Raw genomic sequence first — 24,643 nt, forward strand, 5'->3', positions numbered from 1 at the left:
CCATGTTATTTTTGTATTGCAATAGAAGAGAGGATTGCTACTGTCAAAGTGTGAGGTTGGGTCGTTTGCTAATACCTTTTTCCTTCGGTTCTAAGGGGCGGGCGGCAAGAACGGAGGGGAAAAGGAAGGAAGGCAGGAAGGAAGGAAGGAAGGAAGGAAGGAAGGAAGGAAGGAAGGAAGGAAGGAAGGAAGGAAGGAAGGAAGGAAGGAAGGAAGGAAAGACAGCAATGATTATGCAACAACAACAACAACAACAAAAAGAGAGTGAGATTGAGTTCTTGACTACATACTAAAGACTACAACTAAGGGACTATGATTACATGAGGATTGGGTGTTTTTGGGTTATGTGATTGTGATACAAGTACAAAACAAGGAATGTCTCGAGGGTTAGGATGACGGATGGGGGCATTAGGCCAAACAAATCAAACTGGACACCGTAAACAGCAAGAAATATACAAACATGTTTTTCTTGTTTTTCTTTTTCTTTCTCTCTCTTTTTCTGATACTTTCCTCCTGTTGGAGACAGCAAGCGAGGTAGGCAAATCACCTCCTTTTGCGTGGTCTGCTTTTTCTTTGGGTCGAGAGAGTCGAAGAAGGGATTGGACGGTTGGAAAAGAGCTGGGAAGGTGGTTTGATGGGAGAGTAATCACATCCACATCTCAGTCATGCCGTCAAAGGCAAACCAGGGTCTGTCTTTTTTCTCCTCGCCCTTCTTCTTCTCATCTTCCTTTGCCTCAGTCTTGTCCTCTTGCAAAGGCATCTCCTCCCTTCGCACAACAGTTAAGAAACTTATAGGAGCAGCATTCATCGTCACAGTACTGATGCCCGACGTCACAGTAGAAGCTCCACTAGTGGTGAGTGTAGCCACAGTAGTAGTAACAGTACTTGCAGGTTGCGTCACCGTAGCCACGCCTGTAGCCACCGTGATGTCTCTGTTTTGCGTGACCGTGCCGGTGACTGTAGTGTAGCCGCTGGGAACAACCACATCAGTTGTGACCGTCACGGCGCCAACGGTAACCACAGAGGGTTGAGCACTTTGGACTGTGGTGACGGTCGATCGTCGCACAGAAGCCACTTGCATGGTGGATGTGTAGATGGAAAGCACACTCGTTGCTGTGTCGACAACGGTGATCGTGCTTCCACTGGAAACGATGGAGTAAGATGTCACAACGGCACCTCTGGTTTGCTGAGAGACTACAGTTGCCACGGCTGGAGCTGCGCTGTTGACTGTTCTGGTTCTGTCTGCTACTACGCGGACTGCAGTTGCGATCCTGACTTGAGCTGTAGCCGAGGTGCTTGATGACGTCGAGGACGGCGATGAAGACGTCGAAGATGTTGTTGACGTGCTTGAGCTGGAAGTCGACGAAGAAGTGCTTGAAGACAAAGACGAAGTTGAAGTACTAGACACCGGGGTGCTCGAGCTGGCGCTCGAGCTACTTAGGGATAAAAAAGACGACGATGTGGTTGATGGGGTCGAAGTCGCTGACGCAGTTATCATCGAAGCTCCCGTAGGAGTGTTGCATATCGTGGTTTTCGATATAGAGTACCCATCAGGAACAAAGTCAGAAGTCGACGATGACGAGGTACTCGAACTGCTGGTGGTACTAGAAGATGTCGAAGTCGAGCTTGAAGTTGACGAAGTCGAACTCGAGGATGTTGTGCTCTGTACCTTGTAGGCATAGTCTCGACCAGCGACGGGTTGAGTCACGCTGCTTGTGCTCTCTAGATAGCACGTTCCGTTGGTGGGATCGTAGCTATAAGAGTTGCACTGTGAGTTTGCATCACAATAAGGAGCACAGCCTTCAAAGCTTCCTGATTGGACGGTAGCCAGATCGCCGGCTGCTCTGATAGACAATGCCGACTCGTCGAAAAGCATTCTCTTTTGCATTTTGGAACAAATGACAGCGTACGTGACATTGTTGGAGTCGGTAAAGGTGCTTCCAGCTGCAGCGATTTGCTTGCAGCTTCGTGCTCCAACAAGGTTGGTAGGGGTAGCTGAAGTCGAAGATGTGGCATTCGACGACATGGTTGACGAATGGCTCAGAATACTTGTAGTGTTGGCAGTCATGGTCATTGAACGACTCGAAGTGGTAGTCATTGAATGGCTCGAGGTGGTATTCATACGTCTTGTTGTGGAACGAGTCAACGAAGAAGTGCTGTTCAAACTCATCGTCATGGTTGATGATGGCGCAGATGATGTAGTGCTGTTGGTCGAGTTGCTGGGACGATTCTCAACCAGAGCAAAAGTGGTGCCGTTCTTTGTCATTTGGCTGGACCGGTCGACTGAGCTGTAATAAGTGCAAGTCATAGTGCTGTTGTCGTATGCCGTTCCCTGACAAGTCGAGTTGCTTGCACACTTGTTCAAGCACATGTCAATTCCGCTGTCTGCGGCTCGCTTTCTCGTGGGATTCATCATGGTGCCACTGTAGATTGTGTTGTCTTGAACGTCAAAGGTTACACCATTGACTGTGGTGGGCGATGCTGAAGCGGTTGTCGAGCTCGACGTGGTTGACGAAGCTGTTGAGGATGTCGAGTTTGCCGAAGAGCTCATCATACTTGAAGTTGTCGAGTTCGCCGAAGAGGTCATAGAACTGCTGGTTGAGCTCATGGTGCTCGAACTTGTCGAGTTTGTGTATAATCCACTTGAGCTACTGCTGCTTGAACTGGAAACAGAAGTACCAGATGATGATGAAGAGGCAGATGTCGAAGCAGTTGTCGCTTGACGCTTCCTCCATGCAGGTTGTGCATATACAGACAGTGGCGGACCAGAGAACCCATTGTCGATTTCGGGAGAGTTAGGTAGCTGTAATGTGGTCAGCGACGCTTTCAATTGACTCGATTGAGCAATCCCAGCAGGAACTGGAACCAAAAGAGTCACAAAGGTCATATCCTCACCAATTGATCAGGTGACGGTAAACCCCATGTAGTCGCGAACAGCTGCACAAGGCACGCCGCCGCCAAAGAAGCATCAGCGAAACGCATTCTTTGTGTGCACAGTCACACCAATGATTGTCGCTTCGTGGGCGAGCAAGCGGGCGGGTTGATGGTGATGACTTTTGTCTTGAAAGTCTCCAGATAGCAGCTAAGGGAGATGAGAAAAGTGAAAAGACTAGAGAAGAAGAGGGGGAAGAAAGATGATGGCCGAAATTTTCCAAGCACGTCAGCATGAGAGAATTGTCTTTGAGCGATATGCACAGCTCAAGCAGAGTTTCATGGTGGTGAGCATAATGTGCGTGATGTTATGGATCCTCTCATGCTATTGACCAGTAGAGATGAGTTCTGCGCTGCAAGCGGGAGGCAAGCTTTTCTTCTGGAGCCGAGCTGTGGAGCATCTCGTTGTGTTGATCGCGCCAAAGAGCGATGGGAGTATTGATAGACGGATGCAGAGTATGTAAGATTCAGTGGTCTTTGTGCTTGGTCATGGCTGTGACGCGAAAAAGGCATTAAAGTTGATGGATAGAGGTTGTTTTGGTGAGTACAGTAGAGGACATGAAGTCAACTACGGCCAAAAGAAGTCACGACAGCTGAGCTGGCAAAGAAATGTAGGTGAATAAGCAAATTGGAAGGTGGTGACTGGGGTAGTAGCTACTCACCTGCGGAGCTGTAGTGGAGCTTCGACAAAGCTTCTCCATGATTGCACTGCTCGCACCACCTCAACGGTTACCCATGGACCACACTCTATTCTTGTTAGGAACAGTTGCATACTAGTTCTTTTCTACCTTGACATAAGGGATGGATGGAAAACGCTGCTGATGTCGTAGTGCTGGAGATTCATTAAGATGTAGTTATTTTCAACGCCCGATCTCAAGGGGAGATATTGGCTACCCGTATTGTACAGAAAAGAGATACCTATGAGTCGGGGGCATTCTCATTGCCAGCTGCTGTGACGGTCTCATCAACCATCGAGACATCTCCACCAGCAGCGGCTGGAGTTTCGTCCTCATCCTCATCATCGTCGTCGATCACACGAGCAGGCTTCTTTCTCCGCCTCTCAACAACAGTATCCTCCTCGTCTCCACCTTCACCCATCGACTCATCTCCACGAGCTTCCTTTTGGGCATCGTCCTCATCATTGATCTTCTCGGCAAGTCTTGCATTCTCGTTTTGTGTAACAACAGCATCGTCGTCGCTGTCACTGTCCACCACAACCTCGGAGCTCTTGAACTTGCCCTTCGGCTCGGCGACCTTGCTCTTTCTTTCAAGCTTTCTACGTTTCTTCTTTTTGGGCTTCTCACCGTCTTCGTCGTCAGAAGCGGCTGAAGTGCTGCGTCTCTTGGACTTTTGTCGCTTTTCTCTTGCTTCAAAGTCGGCGTTGCCGTCAGCATCAGACTCATCTTCGTCGTTGACAATGTCTGAGTCGCTGTCACCACCCTTCTTCTTTCTCCTTGACCCCTTGGGCTTCTTTTCTCTCTTCTTGCGACCACCCGTTTCTTCGTCAGTTGTGAATTCAGCTTCTTCACGAGCTTTGCGCTCCGCTTCTTCCTCAATCTTCTGTTCGGCGATTTCGCGGTCTTGTTCTTGCATGCGTTGTCTTTCCTCGGCAATCTTTCTTCTGCGTTCTTCCTTTGCCTCTTCCAGTGCTCGCTTCTCATCTTCGCGCTTCTTGATCTCGGCCTCACGCTGTTGGCGAGCTTGTTCAAGCCTTGATGCATTCTTCTGCTCGAAGTCGCGTTGACTTTGTAAAGCACGGTCCAACTGCTTGCGCATTGTGTTTCTTCCCATGTTGGCACGCTGTTCGATGTCGTTCTTGGGGAAAGGTGGGTTTGGTGCACGAGCAATAGCCATAAGACTTTCGATAGCTTCATCTAAGCCACTCGCAGCAGCCTCAAGGTCGACAAGGGTTCTTGCAGCCTCGGGCTGAGTGTAGATAAGCTGTGCGATCTGAATTTGGACAAATGCGACGTTGAACTTGAAGTGAAGTTGTTCAGGTGATGATTCCAATGCACGGTTCGAAAACTCGAGTGCTGTCTTCATGGCCTGCAAGTTCTTCTCTTGCTTACCCTTCATCAGCCAGACGCGACCAAGACAAGCAAGAATGCTGGGGTCGTGTGTGCGATCCTTGGCAAGAGCAGCCTCGTAACTCTCAATTGCGCGAGCGAATTGCTTGACCTCGACGAATGCATGACCCATATTGATGAAGACACTGGCATCTTTCAGGGTTTCCCTAACTTTAGTAAAGATCTGAATCGCTGTTCCGTAGTCCTTCTTGTCTTCAATCAGTGCAATGGCAATGCCCTGGGCGGCATATGCGTTGCGGGGGTCGAGTTGCAGAGCCTTGTCGAAGAATTCGATAGCTCTGATGTATGTCTTTGTACGCTTCTCCTTGTCTTGGTCGGTATCTCTGCGCATCTCACGAGCAACCTGCAAGAAGAGGTTACCCATACCAGTCAGGGAGTACCTATCGTGCTTGTCGTGGTGCTGGAGAGTGTGCTTGTAGTGTCTTTGCTCTTGATCCTCGGCAGGGTTCATGGTGCGCTTCTTTGCCTTGTGAATGTAGTATCCGTAAAGAGCACGGATGTCGAGATTGCCGGGTTCTGACTCGAGCAACTTCTTGACAGCTTGAGCACCTTCTGAGGGGTTCTCGCGCAGTGCAATGTATGCAAGTCTGATTCTGGCATCGGTGTAGTCGGGGTGACGCTCGAGTAGACCTTGGTAAACCTGGTTGGCCTCTTCCAGCATGTTCTCAGCCTCGTAGGTTCTGGCCAAGTTGTAACTGATGGAAGTCACAAGCGAGTCAGTATCGAGTTCGCTGTCCTTTGCGCCTGCCTTGACACAAGCGTTGAGAGCAGTTTGGAACAAGTCTCTGGCTTGACTGAATCGCTCGGCTTGGAAGTGGAAGGCAGCCATGTTGTTCAGCAATTGTGGGGGAAGCATTTCACGAAGAGAAGCCTTGAGCTCTGCTTCATCCTTGGTCTCCGGGCGATCTTCTTCGTCAATGTCGTCCATCTCCATCTGCTCGACTTGCTGCAAACATTGAAGACTGCGCTCGGGGTTCTCGATCTCGTAGAGTCTAGCCAAGTTCAGAAGAACGTAAGAGTCTGGAGTAGCCTTCTTCTTGGGATCCTTCCAGGTGTTGCGGACACCCTCCAGAAGACCAATAGCCTTTCTCATCTCGGATGACTTGTCTTCCTTGGATCCAGAGTTTTGGTTAGCGTAAAGTTCTTCGGCGTACAAGAGACCAAGCAAAGTCATAGCTTCGGCGCTCTTTGTGGACTGAACAATGCTCTCGAGACGGAACTTTGCGCCGCTCCAGTCTTTTGAAAGAATCTTGAGCTGAGCAGCACCAAACTTGGCAGGCAGATAACCTCTCTCATCTCCACCTCTTGCTTGGTCGGCTCTGTTGTAGTAGTCTGTAGCTTTGGCGACGTTTCCTTCAGTGTGCTCCTTGCGGGCCATGAGATACCATCCATCACTGGCAATTGCGTTGACGTCGGTGGCCTCGATGGCTTGACGGGCGAGACGCTCTACCGTGGGCCAGGCCTTTCTGAGGATAAAGTAGTTGCCGAAGGTAGCGCAAGTCAGAGGGAACTTGTTGTCGAGCTTCCATGCAGTCTGGGTGTACTCGGTCATGGCCTTTTTGTAGTGTTGCTGGAACTCGGGATCGGTGGTGGGCAACTTTGCGCTCTGGTCGAGGTGGTACAGACCGAGCAGAATGTTGGCAATCTTGGAAGTCGGGTTGACTTCAAGGGCGCGCTGCCATGCATTGTGTGCCTCATCCTTGTGACCAAGCTGCCAGAAACAGCAGCCTATGCCGATTCTCGGATCCGGGTCCTGGAGTTGTGGGGCGCGCTCGAGAGCGGACTGGTAGTTGTGGAGGGCTTCGGCGTACTTGCCGAGGGAGAAGAGAGCTCTGGCCTTGCCCATTACAGCCATCATGTTGCGACCGTGGGAAGCGCGCAGAGAGTCTTCGAAGCATTTTGCGGCCTGACGGAGGGTGTCAAGACGTTCGGACTCTTGGGCGGTTGAGGACGACTTGGAAGGCTGTAGCGAAGCACGGAGGAGGTAGAGGACACCGCGAGCGAGGAAGAGGGGTGGGTAGGTGGGACTGATGCGCGAGGCCTCGTTGAGAGTGCTAGTAGCCTGGTGGATGTAGTACTCCTTGTTGCGAGCCTCAGAGGCCAGCTGGGTGTCTGCAGACAAGTCAGTGGATGCGACAGGTATGTGTGTGTCTTGTCTATTAAGTACCAGGCTTCAGACGAGGGGCCTCTCTGCACTGCCACAAGCGCAGCCAACACAAGCATGAGAGCAGGGACAGCTTGTCTTCGGGCTTTGCGTTGCGCGACAGGGAACTGAGACCTCGTGTGACAATGTCGATGGCGTGGTCGACCTTTTGCTGTTTGGCATAGGCCAGGGCGATGGTCATCCAGTAGCCGCGAGCGACATTCTCGTTCTCCAGCAAGGTACACAGCTCGGTAGGGTCGTCCATCAGATCCTCGAGATTGACCTCGACGGCCTCCTCGGCGTCACCACTTGAGAGCGGCACATCAAGAGCGGCGGGAATGTGTGAGAATCGAACGAGAGCAGTGGTAACGTCTTGATCGTGGTCACCGTGACCATTTGCGTGGCCGTTCATGACAGCAGCCATTGTGGTAGGGAAAGTGTGGATGCGCCGAAATCAATAGGCCATGGATTGGCGCGACGGGGAACTTGCGACGTCGACGTTCTCTTCTAATCCAGTTGACGGTAGGAGCTCGCGATGAGAGAGTGATGGAAAGGACGGCGGAAGAGGAAGGCGCAAGCTGTAGATTGTTGGTGATGGACGGACCCACGTAAGTTGCTGGTGCAAGGGAAGCGCGAGCTGTCGCAGGTCGCAACTTCCATATTTGACTGAACAGGGCAACTTTGCCGAGACGCGTCACTCCCGATACGGCAGCTGCGCCGATGCTCCCTCGTTGTATACCAACTGTCACTACAATTGACCAGCTGGCTCATGTACTAGGAAGGCACACTTGTGCCACAGCCAATGGGCCACACATAATAACAACAACATGTCGTACATGCGCCGGCCATCGGCGACGCCTTCGGCAACCAGCGACCGAGCATACACCAATGGAGACGGCTACCAGTACCCGCGTCGCTACGACCTCGACGCAACCAGCAGAGACCACAGCGCAGATGAACGAAGTCGATCAAGGGGTCCTGCCGCTGGAAATGGCTATGGTGGTCTCGTTGGTGGAGCACACGATGACTACGTTCCAAGAGTAGGCAGTCCGGCGCGACTGGAGAGGAGCAAGAGAGCCAGCGGAGAGGGCAGAGCAATGAGCAGGAGCAGGAGCCGGGCAGCCTCGCAGATGCGCAATGCAGAGAACAGCAGGCAGGTCGAGGAGATTCTGCGCTACATCGATCGTCACTGGGGTCAAATGGCAAACGAGTCGTGTGTCCCCGTCAAGGTCGCCCTACAGCTCATGGACCAGAGCTCTCTCGGTCTGGCCGACCAGTACCAGAGCTTCCAGGAAACTCACCAACAACTGCAAAACGCTCTCAAGGCCATTGTCAACCAGCACCATCAAGGCTTCAACTCGTCCATCGGTACATTCCATCAGATCCAATCAAGCATCCAGTCCTCCCAACAACGAGTCCGCTCCTTGAAACAATCCCTTGTCCAGGCAAAGGGAAACCTTCGTACTACTCGTCCCGAACTCAAGGCCTTCGCTCAGTCAAGTCAGAGCTACGACCATATGCTGCAGACCCTGGCTTACATTGAGCAATTGCAACTCATGCCCGCAAAGCTCGAGGCTCAAATATCAGAGAAGCGCTTCCTCGGTGCTGTAGAGACACTGCAAGACGCTCTCAAACTCATGCACAAGCCTGATATGGAAGATATCGGCGCCCTGAGCGACTTGCGGGTCTACTTTAGCAACCAAGAACATTCCATCACCGACATACTCATCCAAGAACTACACAGCCACCTCTACCTCAAGAGCCCTTACTGCGAAGAGCGATGGAAGCAATATGCTAACCGTTCTACCACCGCTGGTACGGCATCGTTCGAAATTGAGGGTCGTCAACTATACCGCTTCCTCGAATCATTTGACCCTTCTCAGATATTGACCGAAGACACATCCCGCAATCCCGAAGCAGACACTTTCTCATACATCCAGCTTCTGGTCGAGGCACTCGATCGCATGTCACGTCTGGACCTTGCAGTTGATCAGATCGAACAAAGACTGCCCGTTGAGTTGTTCCGTGTCGTCGAGAGATCATACACCGAAGTCGAGCAAAACTATCCCGGCATCATTCGTGGCGCAGCAAAGCAGCAACACTTCCAGCTTGATAACATCAATGCTGACATCAACCAAGACAAGAAAATGATTCTCGAAGACATGCTGTCTACCCTGTACGCAAAGTTTGAGGCCATTGCAGAAGGTCACCGCGTTCTACACGAAGCCATTGGTGGTATATTGTCCCGCCAAGGCAGTCATGAACCCGCCTTATTGCGAAGCTTCCGTGAGCTCTGGAAGCTATATCAGAGTGAGATTCGTAGTTTGCTGCATGACCATCTGGCCGCTAGTGGTAGCCCTGAGAATTCATCGCATCCTGAACACCATCATGCAGCAAACGTCTTCAAGCCTCATCCTCGCGATCGCAACAAACGCTTGTTCAAGCTAGCAGACACAGACACAAAGTCAACTGAACTAACAATCGAGAAGGAAGACCTTGACTTTATTCTCAAGTCTTCGGTTCCTGGTCTGGCAGCCACCGGCACAACGCCTGTTGCAAAGGAGGCCGAAGCCGAAAAGAACGAAGATCGCTCAGCCACTGGCCACAAGCTGTTGGTCGAACCCAGTGTCTTCAATATGGGTATCCTGCTGCCTCCTTCATTGTCTTTCTTGACCAGGCTGAAGGACATTGTACCGCCAAGTTCCGAGATTGTGACAAGCACTCTCACCTCTTTCCTCGACGACTTCCTGATGAATGTCTTCCATCCCCAGTTGGAAGAAGCCTTGGCAGATATGTGCATGGCCGCATCTGCTGAGAGTGATGCCTTCCAGCAAGATCCTAAGTGGCAGGTGCGAGCACAGAAGCCAGTCTTCAAGGGCACATCGAATTTCCTTGACTTGATCAAAGCCTTTTGCATGCTGCTGGACAGTCTGCCTCATGATCAAGCATTCAGTCAACTAGTCATGGCGCAGATGCGCATCTATTACGACAAATGCTACAACTGGTACCGTGCACTCGTCATGCGACCACAACAAAACCCCAACGAAGAAAGGAGACCCAAGCGATCAGCCGCACTCGCAGAATATAACGCAGACATGCGAGATGCCGTAGCTACTCTCCTCGCTCACGAAGCTGAAAATGCGGACGACGTCCAACGCTTGATGCAAGAACAAACCGCTTCACTGATTGCCAATGTCAAAGCCTCTCCACTTACAGACGCAGATCTGATCTTCGACCGCAAATGCTTGAGCGGGTTGTGCACATTATACAACAGCACACGCTGGTTCGTCGCTCACATCACACAACTCCGCCACATGTCTGCTTCAATGTCCAACTCCAACACTTCCAACACCTCCTCACGACACCAAACCCGTCGCTGGACAACTCTGATATCGCCAAATCCTCACGCCGCAATCTACCTCCCTCTAGACACCCAATCCTCTCGCGACTTTGACGCCATCACAACCTCAATGACAGATCTCGGCTCTCTGATCCTACGAACCTTGCATCTCGAAATGCGTCTCCAAATCCTTTCTGGCGTTTCTCGTGCGCTGAATACGACGTATTTGCTTGGTCAACCTTATAACGATCCTGACCCTTCTATCCTTTTACTCTCGAAACATCTTCTAAACTTTGACGAGGATCTAAGTGTGAATCTTCCACCTGCGCAACATAAACTTTTGGTGTTGCATCTTGCTCATCCTGCTTCTGTTGCTCTTACCAGCTTCACTCAATCTATCCCTGCTATGGACGATCCCCACGGTATAGGCCGTATGCACCTCAACATTTTGGTGCTGCAACAAGTGCTTAAAGATATCGAAGCTTCTTCCTCCCTCCAACAAGCAGCAGATTTCTGGTCTTGGTTCAGCGATTCTCCGAAAGATATGGTGGAGGCTGTCAAGCAAGGAGAGTTGACCAAGCAGGAAGCGAAAGAATTGGTCAGGCTCTGGGGCAGTGCGAAAGGAGATGTAGGTAGAGTTGAAGTCGAGGAAGCATTAAGGGGGTTGGATTAGATTAGTGGGTTTGAAAGCAACTTGTGTGTTACTGGGATCGGGGTTCGAGCAGTAGACAGACAGGTGTTTAGTGTATCGCTAGCTCTACGCAACGTTCATGAACGTATCCCCAAGTGCAGCAGTCCTTCTATCCAATTCTTTTTCCTGTTCCCTTCCCCCTTTCCTCTTTCAAATCTCAAGAAATAGGCACAAGAGAAGTAAAACAAGAGCAATGCCAAGCCCAAATCCCAAAAAGACACCAAAATCCACCACCTCTCCTTCTTGGGTACGTATTCCTCAAAAGCTCTCGCTAAAGAAGAGTACAAAAGTCTGGCGAGAAGCTTGAGGCCGACACTTTTCGAGTCTAGAAGTGCTTACTTGCAAAGACGAAAAAGAAGAAGAAGAAAAAAAAGAAAAAAAAAGAGAAAAAAAAAGAAGCAGCAAATAGGCAGAGTGTAATGGAAAAGGTCAAGGGTCAAGTAATGTCCAATAAGCGAGACAATTTGAAAGACGAAAGGAAGAGAAAACAGGCAGTTGAGTGTTCAAGAGCAGTTCCTGCAGAACGAGGCCGCACAGCAGCCATCTGATTGCAGATCCTCTCGTCTTTTCAATGCCCAACCTCTTCCTCTCTTTTCTTGCTCTCGCTGGTAAATATTAATGGGAAATATGTAAGTGGTTCTCTTGTACAAGTCTTCTCTTTCTTTTTAGTCCTCTCTTCCCTATCGTCATCTCTCCTCATCTGATAGCTCAGAAATACAATCAACAGAACAATAGCGCGCTTCAATCAGCGCTGCAAATCAGATCGGCAAGATGCAAAAACACGAACAATGTAGAACAGTGAAAGAAAAAAAAAAGTCTGTCGAAAAAGCAACCTCTCCAGCGCCCCCTTTAGCTGTGACATGCGTGATGCATCAACAGCAGACCCAAACACACAACTCCGAAAAGCCTCTCCCTGTATGCCCAGAGGGAAGAGATGATGGAAAGCGAAAAAAAGCCCGTTACAAACAAAAGAGACGCGTAAAAAGGGGGGTATGCGTGTCGTTCTGATTCTGTGTTCTTTTTATCTTCATTGGTATTCGGCGCCGGTCGAGACGATTCCCTGAGGCATGGAATGTTGCATGTGGTGAGGTTCCGTGTGGTGGGCGTCGATGTGATCGCGCGACATTTGGCTCATGTGCATGTGCGGCGGAGGTGGGCCCATGTCGCCGTGCATGTCGGAAGGCATGCCAGGCATGGGAATGTACGAGTCGGCAACATCGCCTTCCGAGAGGTCAATGCCTTCTTCGGGCTCTTCCAAGTCGTCTTCGGGGAAGGTGGTACCGTCTGGGTTGGCGTCGTGGGTACGGCGGTGCTGGGCGAGGTTGTCTGAGCGAGAGAAGGCCTTGTTGCAGAGTGGGCAGACGTAGGGACGTTCTGAAGTGTGAGTACGAACGTGCCTGAGAGCAATTAGTAAAGGAACGATTCAATCTTCAGCAAGTAAGACTCACCGCTTCAAGTGCTCTAACCTCTTGAAGACCCTGCCGCACATGGGAATGGGACACGAATGAGATTTCGAAGGGTATGGGTTGTTCATGTCCTGGACGGTGGCGCTGCGGGCACGACGGAAGACACCGTTGGGAGTGCGCATGACGGCAGCCTGAGCATAGTTGACTGGACGGTACTGGTCTCCCGAGTATGCCTGGTTGTACTCTTCCTGGCCCAAAGGCATCGAGTCTTCAACTGGAGTGGCATGGCGCGAATAGTCTTTCTGCTGGCGGACGGGAGTGGCTCCTCTCGGCGAGTCATGGTAGACGGGATCAACGTCGTGGACGGGCACAGACGAGTGGCGCAAGTCGCTAGGACGGTGGACAGCGTGCGAAGTGACACTCTGGGGAGTCGAGCTGGGAGGTTGTTGGGTCAAGGATGAGCGACGTCTGCGCTGCTTGTAAGTGGGCGAGCCTTCAAGCGCCGAAGGGAAGTGGTGGAGAGGGCGCATCATCGAGGGGTACTGCGGAGCGGCCATGGGTTGTGCGACAGGCATCAGAGGGTTGTAGTACTGCGACATTCCGGGGTCGGGCATGGCGGCGTAGAGACCCGTCTCCTCGTTGGCAATGTAGGCAGGCTCGTGGTGGGGCTGCTGCTGCTGCTGCAGGTGCTGGGGAGGAGTGATGGGCTCGTAGCTGAGGCCGCGCTGGCTGTAGTCTTCAAAGTGCGACGAGACAAAGGACGGGGCGGGCGAGTACTCCATGTAAGCGGGCATGCTGCTGTGGCGGGCGGCGGCGTTCATGGCGCGTTCGTAGTGCATGATGGGCCCGCAGCTCTGTTCACGTGTCTTGTGCACCTGGGCTGGCAGGGGAGCTGGAATGGCCATCTGCTGGTACGTTGGCATCTGCGTCAACATTTCCTCCGAAGGCATCGTTAGGGGCATACTTGTTGGCTGCATCATAGCCCCCACTGGTGGTCCCATCGACTCGGCTGCAGTTGCTGGAGGGCCCATGGGCTGCGGGGTGCCTGCTGCGGCGGCCATCGTGTTGGATGCCATTGGGCCCGTTGTTGGCGGTGCTGCTGTGTTTGCGAAGGTCGAGCTGTTGGTCTGCTGAGCCTTTGTGAGCTGCTCGAACAGCGACTGGCTCGAGTCGAACTCGAATGAAAGGGCGGGCTCGCTGACGGCCACGGTTGTAGCTTCCTGGCCCATCTTCTCACGCTTGAGGTCGCGCTCCAAGGCGTCGAGGAACAGACGGTCGTGCGGCACGCTGTACCAGTAAAAGACCTTTTGCTTCTTCTGTGTGCGAATGCAGTTGTTCTTGTACAGGAAGTCGAGGAAGGGGCTTTTCGGCTCTTCCAGCGAAGCATCAGTGCCAGACTTGAGGTTTCGCAGATCCGAGAAGATGCCCTCTTCAAACTTCTTCGAGTTCTTGACCGGACGGCCGAAGGCTTGGAAGCGGAAGGATAGGCATCGTACAATGTCGGTGCCCGAGATGTGGAAGAGGTTGCTCCTGGAGGTTCAATGAGCAATCATATCGCAAGCCTGTCAGTCAGTCAAGTATGACGTACCAGAGTACACAAGACACGTATTCGCCAGTGGGCAGCAGGAAGCGTCTGATGTACTGGTCCGGCGACCAGTCGACAGGTGCTGAGATCAAAAAGTACTTGACTGGATCGGCGTCAGTAAGGGCCAGCGCGTCCATTGATGTGGATAGGAAGAGGGGACGGAAGCTGCGGCGACGACGTACGGTTGTCGACTTGCTGCAGAGCGACTATCGAGTCTGCGGGCAAGCTCTGTTGGGCATCCTGGTCGAGAAGGAACGTCTCCGGGGCTACCGACCGAGCCTGAGGTGTGCCGGCCATGACGGCGTGCTGTGTCGAGTACATTGCAATGAAGATCAGGATATTAGAGTAAGGGGGGATGTGCTAATCAAAAAAGAGTTGCAACTGAATGCGACAAGTGTTTGAGCTGGCGAGGGTAGGGTAGGGTACAAGCGAGTGTGGAGGGGGTATGGATAGAGATGGTAGAGAAACAACGACGACAGTCAGTATCGAGGACCGGCCTGCGATAGCGTGGTATGCCGTTGTGCTGCGGGATGCGAGGAGGAAGCGCAGGTGCAGATGCAGACGCGATACAGCAGCAAGAGCTCTGGAGGGAAGGCGCGACTTGACAGGAAGGTGTCGCAGAGAGAGCGGGCAGGGTATTGATGGGAGTGTTTGAGAATGACAGAGGGCTGAGGGCTGCGGGAGGGAAGAGGTTGATGAGGCTCATGAAACAGGTGCAAGAAAGACTCGAAACCCGCCAAGCCTGCCCGTGCCCTGTTTGAGACTCTCTAGTCCAACGCCCCAGCGCCCTCTAGCCTCGAACTCAAGCAAGAGCTTTGGTATCACCTGCTTAGCACCGCTTCTTCATTTGGGAAGCTGTCCGCATCGAGAGATGGTGCGCGGCGGCCTCACCGACCTAAACATGTCCAGCACCGCTCTCCGCCTTTTCTGTAGATACGACACGACTTCAGCGATGGTGGACAGAGGAGGCCCTTTCCGGGAAGGCGTGCCCTTACTCGAGTGCTTGCCGCTTTCGTGCGTGCACTAAAGCCACATCAATCTCGGCCGTTGATTCGATAATTTACTGTTCTTTCGAGAAGACAGCGCGTTGCCAACCTCCTCTTTTTGCTTGTTCCTGTTGGCTATCTCAATCGAGCACACGTAGACGCTCCATAGCACTCCTCCATCATGATGCAAATGCCCTTTCCTGCTTGCCGATTCCACCCACGATATCACAGCACCTGCGTTGGTACCTGCATGAACTTGGCGGAAAGCCTGCTGGCGGCAGATCCACACAACGCTCTACACTTGAAACACGCGCCGACCGAAACGGCCAACTGCTCCCTGCTGAACCTCTGCTTGTTTGCAACCTGACCAACTCGACCACTCCACAAGCCATAGTTAACTTAACCCAGCCAACTCCGTCTCCAAGAATAACATCCTCTTCCCACGCACCATCGCCTGCTATCACACTATCAATCTTTAGGAAGGGCAATCCTCCTTTTCTGCTCTTAGCCTCTCCAGCTAACACCCACCTCATTTCCCGATCGCCGTCACCGCTCCTTTTTTGCTTCTTCCGCTCTGCTTCTATTCCGCTTCCCGAGCTTGCATGTCCATGGACCATGGACCAACGTACAATCAGTCCAAGCGCCGTGCACTTGTCCTTTTCATCGTCATCAAAGCACCATTCCAGGATGCAGCGTACTGACTGGTTAATAATGTCCTTCGATCTCGGAGGTTTTTCGTAAGCGCCCGAGTCTTATTCGTGACTATGCAACCACCTACATTGTGGCGCAGCACATCTGTATGTACCTCGTCATGTCATAGAGTGGTATTCCTGTCCGCGCTGTTCCTATCAACACCTTCACGCTCGATGTTGATGGCTTTGGGTGTCGTTAATTGGGCTTCGAGTTTTGCTGCGATCGTATTCAATACGGGTTGCACGAACATCTTGTCTGTCTTTTGACTCTCTTCTTGTGACACAAGCATGCCATTTGTCAAAAATCCCTGCTGCACATCCACTGATTGCGTCTGCTCTTCCTTGCCGGGAGCACAAAGATTTGCTGAACAATGGAAGCTTTCAGAAGCCAAAAGTGCGTGAGGTTTGCGCAAGTCGATCCGCACATCAAGTTTCAACGCTTGGAGCGCCTAATCCCAAGCCAGTGAGAGAGGGTGGACTGTGGGCGTTCAGCTGATCCTGTTTGAGATTAATTGGAAACATGTCGATCTCCCCAGCTCGCACCGCATCTCCGTGTTCCGCTAATTATTCACAGCTAGCACTCTGTCTTTCTTCTCAAAAGTCAAGCATGTTCTTCATTTCATGTATCTGGCTGGCTGGATAAATGCCTCCTCATGTCTGTTCCAATCACATGACGACAACACATCCGCGAATAGCAATTTGCGAGATTGATCTTTCGGATGGTAATTTTAGTCGAGTTGATGGACAGTGTGCACCGACTGTACAATTAAGCCAACCACAATTGCTGCCGTAATTGCATTTTTTTTTACCACGTCGATTTATTTTTCTGTCCAGCAGGCATGATGCTTTCTGCCTCCAAACTCAATTCACATGAATCGCTCCACACTCGAAGGCCAGGCCGTCCCCTCCTCTACCTTTTCACGTTTCCAGGGCATGCGGCCCTTCTGAAACTTCCTTCAGCTTTTTGCCCTCATGGCGACAGCTTGTCCATGAAAAGTCCACTTCTTCCGCGCACACTCGGCACCAAATTGTCCATGGACGACCTCTGCAGCCAAAACGTGACCGCATCACAATTTACATGTGCCATGCATGTGGCAGACAGTTATCAACGTCGAATCTTGCATCCATCAACAGCAGACCTCATGGACCTGCAGTTCGTCTCATGTGCATCTCTGAAACATGCTCAACCGAGTCACCCCCCAACTCTCTGATGCCTTTGCGACGTGCATGCTTGCCTCACACGCTTTCCGGCACGTTTCGTCGTCTTTTCGCGGCCCGTCCGGCCTACAGCGCAATACCTGCCATCGGCCCTCAGTCGGTCGAGTCCGGACGGGTTACGAGAAAGGCCTGAGGCTCGGGCGGGGCAACTGGAACTACACTTCACGTCTCACAGTGAGCACCTTTTAGCAATGGCTGGACCTCTTCCCTGTCGCGCATTATTCATCCTTCTTGCGACAGTGACATATGGTGTGTGCTAGATGCTTCAGAAAGCGCAAGACTCCTGTTAGTGCTTCTCTGCTGCTGATTTTCGCCGAGGTAGATCCCAGCGCGTTCTGCTGCCGAGTTTTCGTAGGGCAGGCGTTGTGGTTGTATGTGATTGACGATGAGTAAAGTGGTTTGCGCAATGTGTATGCATGAGATCGCAGCAGATGTCAGGTCATCTCGGCAGTCACGATAGAGATTTTAGATGGAAGATGCGGACACGTCTCTGTCTGCGGACTTCTCATCAGAGCTATAGAGGTCATGTTTGTGGTTATCTTGTTTGTGTTGTAGACTTGGAGAGCTGTTGGATCGTGACGCGCTGAACCGCGCGGAGACTTGCGCAGGAGCCACGAAAACCTGACCTCTACCTCCACCACTGCACAACCAAGACGTGGAAACCAAGTCGTAAGTTTTGTCAGAACTTTTGTGATTCTATAGTCTCATAGCGAGTAATGTGATAATCAAGAATATATTTGCTCGGAATTGAGCGTCAGGAACACGTTTGTGGATCGACAAACAATTTTTGTCCATGACTTTCTGAATTACTTTCTACGGCAAAATCACGACTTCTCTCCAAAACCACAAGTCTGATCGGTAGCATCGGAAAACGCTTAAGCAGAATTAAGAGAAGTTTGCACAATGGATAAAACGCATCTGAAGACAAATAAATCACTGCCAAATCCATATTGTCGTGTCTGTAAACCTAGAACAAATGCTCAAGTTTAAGAACAGGGTCATGCTGTAAGCAAGTGCGAGTCATGTGTTGGGTGACGCGACGAAACCCGTACGACTTCCGACGCGACACAAGCGAATCTTCCCTCTTGCCATCCCCAAAGCTCTTGCTCTACACTGTGGATGTCACTGCGAGATCGTGTTCTTCCATTGATCCCTTCTCTCATTTCTGCGATGCCATCAGACCTCTACTTCAACAGTCGACGCCTCGTGGTGTCCGCGCCTCTTTCTGCACGCGCCGGCCTGACCCGTCTGTTTGGTCACTCGATCCTTCAACAGGATCTCTTGTAGCAAGCAAAGCGAAAAGTTTCGTCAACGGTTAGTATACTGTGCTTGTATATTACTGGTCCGCTCTTCAAGAAGCCTAAAGAATGGCAGACGAATTCGCACACCTCATCAGACACTTGGTTCACATTCTGTTCTATTGAGATAAGAGACACATGACTGACATTTGGACGCCCTTATTCTCAGTCAATATGGGAAGCTAATATTGACTGCGCATGTCTTGGGCTCAAGCCGCCTAACTTAAGTCAATGATTCTGCTTAGGCGCCGCCCCCTGCAGCTCTCAAAGCACTAGGGCTGGCTCGCGGAGCTGGCTGGAGAGACACCATTGAAGGCCAACCTACATTGTAAATTTCCCTGCTGGCATCCTCTTTTCTCACCAACTCAATAGATTTGTTGATTGTTCCCAGCGTGAGGGAATCTGCTGTCATGGTGGCTGATTCATCACTGGGCACAATTTGCTCTGCGAATTCTCCCCTTGTCACTCCAGCAGACGACGGATACTCTTGGCTGTATTATGTCTGCTTGACTTTCTATCTGGGATGGTTGGCGATAGTCATTGGAGTCATGACATTCGAATGGTCTAGGCGAGGCCGCGGACTGCCTGTGAATCGACTCCGAACATCTCAAGGCGCACACAATTTAGCCAGGATCTCAAGTGGATTGACCCAAGGACGATCGTTTTCATGGGCCATCTGGCTCCCATTACTAGTCGGTATTCCCTCATCCATGTTGACCATACTTTGGGTACTATCCACGCCCGGGTCATCCGCTTTTTACACCAAGTCTCAAGCTACTATTGACTTTCTGGAATCATGCTCCGATCCGACAGCTACGAACATCACAACTCACGCCGCGTATCAAGTCTTTTTCGTTGCATGCGATGCAGTGCAGAATCGTATGAACGCAGACATTGGAGGTATCGGCATCAGAATCTCGCTCTATGTCTCATTTTTGGTGACCATATTCTCATCTTTCCTTGGACACTTTCACCAGGAGAAGACAGCCGTCAAGGACATTGGTACTGCTCAGCTTACTTGTGAGTGCAACCTCTCACCATCAGACTTGCGCTCACATCAATGTCTAGCCATGCTATCTCTAGCATTCGCACTGCTCAGGTCTTATACAGCTTTGACCTTCTGGCAGCTAATGGTCGCCGTCATGTCTCTTGAAGTTACCAGTGCGACCGTGCAGATGGCTCTTTCACAGAAGGAAACTCTAGCATCTCGTTGGTGGGTCGTACTCAACTCCGCCTCTCAGCTGTTTGTACAGGTCTCCTTAGCCATCGTGATTGGCGTGTCTTTCCCAATGTCCTCTGCTCAGAAAGACCCGTGCCAACCATGTGTACGAGCAGTGTGGTGGGGTACTTTCGACTCATGCAAACAGGTCCCCTGGATGTTCTGGATCTACTGGAGCATGCGGACTTTGATCGCCTTACGATCATGCGCGATCGGACTGCATCATATGCACTTTTACGACCTTTCAGAGCGTGTCGCGAAGGGCGAGAAGACGACTAGAAAAATCGGCTGGAGCAATTCTCTTCTCCAACGTCTGACGTTGACTGATCCAATGAGTAGCACGACGATGATCAACTTGCAGCCCGCCAGAATAACCAAAATCTGGAGCCTGGAAGCATTTTCCAGGATGCCTGCAACTACATTGACGGATTGGATTCTGTGGACATTGCCTGCTGGTGTAGCTATCTCGAGCATGGAACGCATGCTGTCGCTCTATGATCTATCGAAGCCTGGAAGCATCACAGATTGGGGTCAGACCACGACGTTCATGGCCGTAATCCTTGGACTCGTCGCTCGAGCTGTTTACCTATTTTACGCCAAGTTGAAACACCGGAGCTGTTTAGAGAGAACAAAATCTTCGATGGAACTCTTGAAGTCGTCCATAGCTCGGAAGAACGATCTGTCCGCCGAAGATTTTGCGACTTTTGAAAGCAAATGGAAATCCTTTCAAGATATCCGCAAAGTCTTGGAGCCCGTGGATTGTGTTAGGAGAAAACTGCCTGACCAAGTCTGGTATGAACACGTCGATCTGGAGAAAGTTGAAGCGGAGTTCCTACGATCAGCTGAACTGAACGATGTCAACGGCCTGAAAGAATTTGCTAGCTACATACCTGACATGTCGACTGCTGTCGATGATATGAAGAGGACTGCATTGCACAAAGCTCTGGATGGGAATAACATCGAGGCTATCGAGACCATCATGGAAATCATAGCTAGAGAGCCACTTCCTGAGAACCCATCAACGACATTAGGGAAGAACATGGAAAAGCTTCTCACTGCCGAGGACAAGATGGGACGTACAACTTGGAAGATGATCATGCCGGACAAGCCGAGTCAAATCAACAAGGAGGTCCTAGAGGCGTTCCTCCGCCTCAAGAACCCTGTAAGGCATCCTGACGAAAGCTCCTCGGTGGTTCGAATCATCAACATGGTCTTCACTCTTCCTTACCCACTTGTGATTATGAAAGAATGGGTCAAGGCAGCCGAGGAGACTCAGTCTTTGAATCGACTGGAAGATGCAATCATCCAGGCTGTCGGATCCGACAAAGGTAACCATACCAAAGAGATCGAGTTGGCCACCGAGTCGATCTTTGAGTTCTGCTGCTGGCAGTACGATGAAATGAGTAGAACTGGATTCGCCGACAAACTTTTCAGAGCGTTCGTGCACAGCCCATCACGAGCACTTGTACCTATGCCCCCGCATATCGCTTTGCGTCTTGCTGGCTTTGTGCAAGAGAGAAGGGCTTGGGCAATAGAATGCTACACTGAGATTGCGCGAATTGTTGCCTGGAAGTGTGAAAAGAGCTTGGAACCGCTCAAACTTCTCCTTGAACAACATTCAAAGGACTCTCAAATCGAAGAGCAAATCTTTCTTGGAGTCATTCTCAACTATAGATTGAGACACGACATCACGACCATGCTATTGGATGAATGGCCAGACCAAGTGATCGTCACACCCAAAGTGCTCGAAGCATGTGTAGCTGACGACAGTCCATGTTTTGTGCAGCTCTTGCTTGAGAAATGCCCACATCAGATCCCGGTCACAGACTCCCTACTGATGTTCGCGGCCCGAAATGGTATGGATCGAAATGGTAGCGTCTTGATGTGGAATGTGCTTATTAAGAAATATCGATCTCAAATCAACATGACCCCCGACATTTTTCATACAGCGGTTCGGAGTATAGGTGGTCGTCATCCGGATGTCACCACTTTATTCAGAAGATTCCTGAAAGAGTGGCCAGATATAACGAGGATCACGAGCGAGGTGCTACTCGCTCTCATGCGGAACAGCGTACCGAGCTTCGAAGTCATGATTCTGTTTTCGAATATGCGAAACAGAGAGTTCGGAGCTGCCATCAACGGTGAGGTGATCATTTCCTTGGTCGAACGTGGAGCGTTCGTGGAGCTCTATGTCAGGTCACGACTTGCGGAGTTTTTCTTCAAGCGGTATCCAGACGAATGTAGAGCCTCGATCACGGATGAGGTTCTGAGCAAGATCGAGAACATGAAGGATGGCCACTCTGTCGCAAACTACTTCAAAGCCTTCCGACAAGGTTTGGTTAACGACCTTACCATTAGACTTGACCTTCGTCCGAAGTTTTTGGATGTCGACTTTGCAAAACCCGTCGGAAGAAGAACCGCCGAAGCGATTTATGGGTGGAATGGCATGGCTGGGCGACACGGGAGTTTTTGATCCGACGTCTGTAACCAAGACTTATAGATTGCCCAGACTCATGAGTCGGGTGCAGATCCTTTTTCGAGATTGATAAATCGAACGAAGCTCGCTGCTGTCTCTCACGTCTGATTTTGCTCTTCCAACACTCCAACACCTCGCCAAAACCGTGTTGTCGTCGTCTCAAACTCGGAGAATTATGTCAGCAACGAAACTTTTCGAACCGCTCAAGCTGGGCACGGTTCAGCTTCAGCACCGTGTGGTCATGGCACCTCTGACCCGACGTCGCGCCGACAAGGACCACGTTCAATTGCCTATGGCGAAGGACTATTATACACAAAGAACATCTCCAGGAGGCCTTATCATTGCGGAAGCAATTCTCATCTCTCCCGAGCACGGCGGATTCAGTCATGCGCCTGGTATTTACACGGAAGCTCAGATTGCGCGTTGGAAGGAAATCACAGATGCCGTTCATGCCAAGGGAGGTTACATCTACGCTCAACTGGTCTCTGTCGGTCGAGCAGCAGATCCTAATGTCTTGAAAGAGGAAGGAAACTTTCCTGTCATTAGCTCGAGCGAAGCACCGCTCAACGAAGGACCGGACTCAATCCCTAAGGCCTTGACCGAAGAAGGAATCCAAAGAGCTGTGGAGACTTTCGCTCAAGCAGCCAAGAATGCTATCAAAGCAGGCTTTGACGGTATAGAACTCCATGGTGCAAACGGTTATCTCATCGACCAATTCACCCAGGACACCTGTAATCGCCGCACCGACTCCTACGGCGGCAACATTGAGAATCGATCACGCTTCGCCCTCGAAGTTTCCCAAGCCTGCGTCAACGCTGTTGGTTCTGAACACGTTGGTTTCCGCATCAGTCCCTTCAGCACTTTCCAAGGCATGAAAATGGACGACCCCATACCTCAATTCTCGCATCTAGTCCAAGGACTCAAGCAACAGCGACTGGCTTACTTGCACATCATCGAATCTCGCGTCATCAACAGCGTCGACTGCGAGAAAACAGAAGGCATCGAGCCCTTCCTCGAGATCTGGGATAACGTTTCTCCTGTCCTGGTTGCTGGTGGCTTTTCTCCGCAATCGGCGAAATTCGCTGTTGATGAAGAATACAAAGCATATGATACTGCTGTTGTTTTTGGACGTCATTTTATCGCTAATCCGGATTTGCCCGAGAGGATTTTGAAGGGAGTCGAGTTGAACAAGTATGATAGGAGTACGTTTTATTCGCCGATGCAGAAGGAGGGGTATCTGGATTATCCGTTTTATGAGAACAAGCAAAGTCTGGATGTAGAAGTTGAGGTATAATCGACGATACTATTCTGGAAAGAGCGTTTTTTTTTCGTGTTTCGTCTTGAAGAGTAATTGCTGGCTCAGATTACCGCCGCCAGGCATGCATGATCTCGGCACGAGCAAACGCCAACCCAATCACCAAAGTGATATCAACGCCTTTGGCCACTTCAAGCTTCCATGTCGTGCGGTCCAGTCCACGTTTATGTAAGAACGACGCATCGTTATTGTCCATCAACGACAACTCAGCAATAACAACCCCATCACTCTGGAAACTCATCCTACTGCCCGCTATATCAAAACACCGCATTTCAAGTACCACTCCATCATCCTCGTTTCCTAGCATCTGCACATCCACAGCAGTAAACCCAGAACTGCTGCTCACATCTCTGATCTTGCAAATCTCATTGCCAGAATCGTCTTCTAGAATCCAGGTTTTGAGGTTTGTTTTGGTGTGGCGGAGGTCTAGTATGTGTTGTGAGGTTTTGCTGTCGAATAGGCTTCGTCATAGTGTCCATGATGTGCCGAGTTCTTTGGCGGTGAAATCGAAGAGTTTGGCTCCGGTCTCGTCGCAGACTACGGCGTCGCGGAAGTGGCGATCGGGGCAGCGTAGGCCGAGTGTACGAGTTCGGTCAGCGATGTAGTTGTTGTTTAATGCAATTGGTTTGGACGGTGGTTGAATCGTGGATTCCATGATCAAAAGTCAAGCAGATAGTCGGTCAATTTGGGTGCCTAAGTCGATGGAGTCCCTAGATTTTGCAGTGGTCGAACAGCTGTTCTCTGGGCAAGCTCTGGGGCGTGGTTCATATATCTGTCGACGAACTTGCGATCGGCATGACTGGGTGGAGATTTGCCCAGTCTTTATGGAATCCTTCGCTTGGCTGACAGCAACACAAATGCAGAGATGATTCTGACGTCTGCCGCATTTCAACCTGGAGAGCTAGCATCGCAGACGCTATCCTGATAATTCAAACAATTGTTGATAGTTGCAGGATGTTCAGTGACTCTTCAGATGTTGAGTAAATTATGTATGCTTGGGCTAGGAATACAGACACTGACTAGAATCTTCCTGAGACGCTGGGCAGCTTTCTTGGCATTCGACGACGTGCCTTCGAGGCCCTCTGTCACTCAACCTGAAGCCCTTCAAGGTTACATTTTATACTAATCATATATACCTATCCAGAAAGGACGTGAGTTCGCTTGTATGTATAGCGTCGATACCTGCTGATCGGCGCTGTAGAGTATCGCGATCACGGCCGATGCAGCATTGTTTGAAGAGCCAAATATAGAGATCT

At 50.9% G+C, this 24,643-nt stretch overlaps 6 protein-coding genes across 6 annotated transcripts; 3 read left to right on the top strand and 3 right to left on the bottom strand.

Moving 5' to 3' along the window:
- Nucleotides 1-646: 646 nt before the first annotated feature.
- On the bottom strand, nucleotides 647-2,982 carry M437DRAFT_70418 (uncharacterized protein; the record flags this gene model as incomplete). The annotated part of the gene is made up of 2 exons (XM_041025446.1): nucleotides 647-2,803; nucleotides 2,896-2,982. The coding sequence occupies 2 exons, from the start codon at nucleotides 2,980-2,982 to the stop codon at nucleotides 647-649; spliced, it is 2,244 nt and encodes a 747-aa protein (XP_040874918.1).
- An 867-nt stretch (nucleotides 2,983-3,849) lies between these two features.
- On the bottom strand, nucleotides 3,850-7,585 carry M437DRAFT_70419 (TPR-like protein; the record flags this gene model as incomplete). The annotated part of the gene is made up of 2 exons (XM_041025447.1): nucleotides 3,850-7,130; nucleotides 7,186-7,585. 2 exons carry the CDS (start codon nucleotides 7,583-7,585, stop codon nucleotides 3,850-3,852), a joined length of 3,681 nt encoding a protein of 1,226 aa, XP_040874919.1.
- A 403-nt stretch (nucleotides 7,586-7,988) lies between these two features.
- Nucleotides 7,989-11,174, top strand: M437DRAFT_79434 (uncharacterized protein; the record flags this gene model as incomplete). Its single annotated transcript, XM_041027174.1, has 2 exons — nucleotides 7,989-8,201; nucleotides 8,235-11,174. The coding sequence occupies 2 exons, from the start codon at nucleotides 7,989-7,991 to the stop codon at nucleotides 11,172-11,174; spliced, it is 3,153 nt and encodes a 1,050-aa protein (XP_040874920.1).
- Nucleotides 11,175-12,219: 1,045 nt separating this feature from the next.
- Nucleotides 12,220-14,480, bottom strand: M437DRAFT_89078 (STE-domain-containing protein; the record flags this gene model as incomplete). Its single annotated transcript, XM_041028963.1, has 4 exons — nucleotides 12,220-12,589; nucleotides 12,641-14,128; nucleotides 14,187-14,286; nucleotides 14,366-14,480. 4 exons carry the CDS (start codon nucleotides 14,478-14,480, stop codon nucleotides 12,220-12,222), a joined length of 2,073 nt encoding a protein of 690 aa, XP_040874921.1.
- Nucleotides 14,481-18,925: 4,445 nt separating this feature from the next.
- Nucleotides 18,926-19,528, top strand: M437DRAFT_60664 (uncharacterized protein; the record flags this gene model as incomplete). The annotated part of the gene is made up of 2 exons (XM_041023791.1): nucleotides 18,926-19,397; nucleotides 19,446-19,528. Coding segments are annotated over 2 exons (555 nt in total), but the record flags the coding sequence as incomplete, so codon positions are not given.
- Nucleotides 19,529-22,247: 2,719 nt separating this feature from the next.
- On the top strand, nucleotides 22,248-23,366 carry M437DRAFT_89080 (FMN-linked oxidoreductase; the record flags this gene model as incomplete). Its single annotated transcript, XM_041028964.1, has 1 exon — nucleotides 22,248-23,366. One exon carries the CDS (start codon nucleotides 22,248-22,250, stop codon nucleotides 23,364-23,366), a length of 1,119 nt encoding a protein of 372 aa, XP_040874923.1.
- Between the last annotated feature and the right edge of the window lie 1,277 nt (nucleotides 23,367-24,643).

Source organism: Aureobasidium melanogenum (genome assembly GCF_000721775.1).
Source record: "Aureobasidium melanogenum CBS 110374 unplaced genomic scaffold scaffold_42, whole genome shotgun sequence".
Lineage (NCBI taxonomy): Eukaryota > Fungi > Ascomycota > Dothideomycetes > Dothideales > Saccotheciaceae > Aureobasidium > Aureobasidium melanogenum.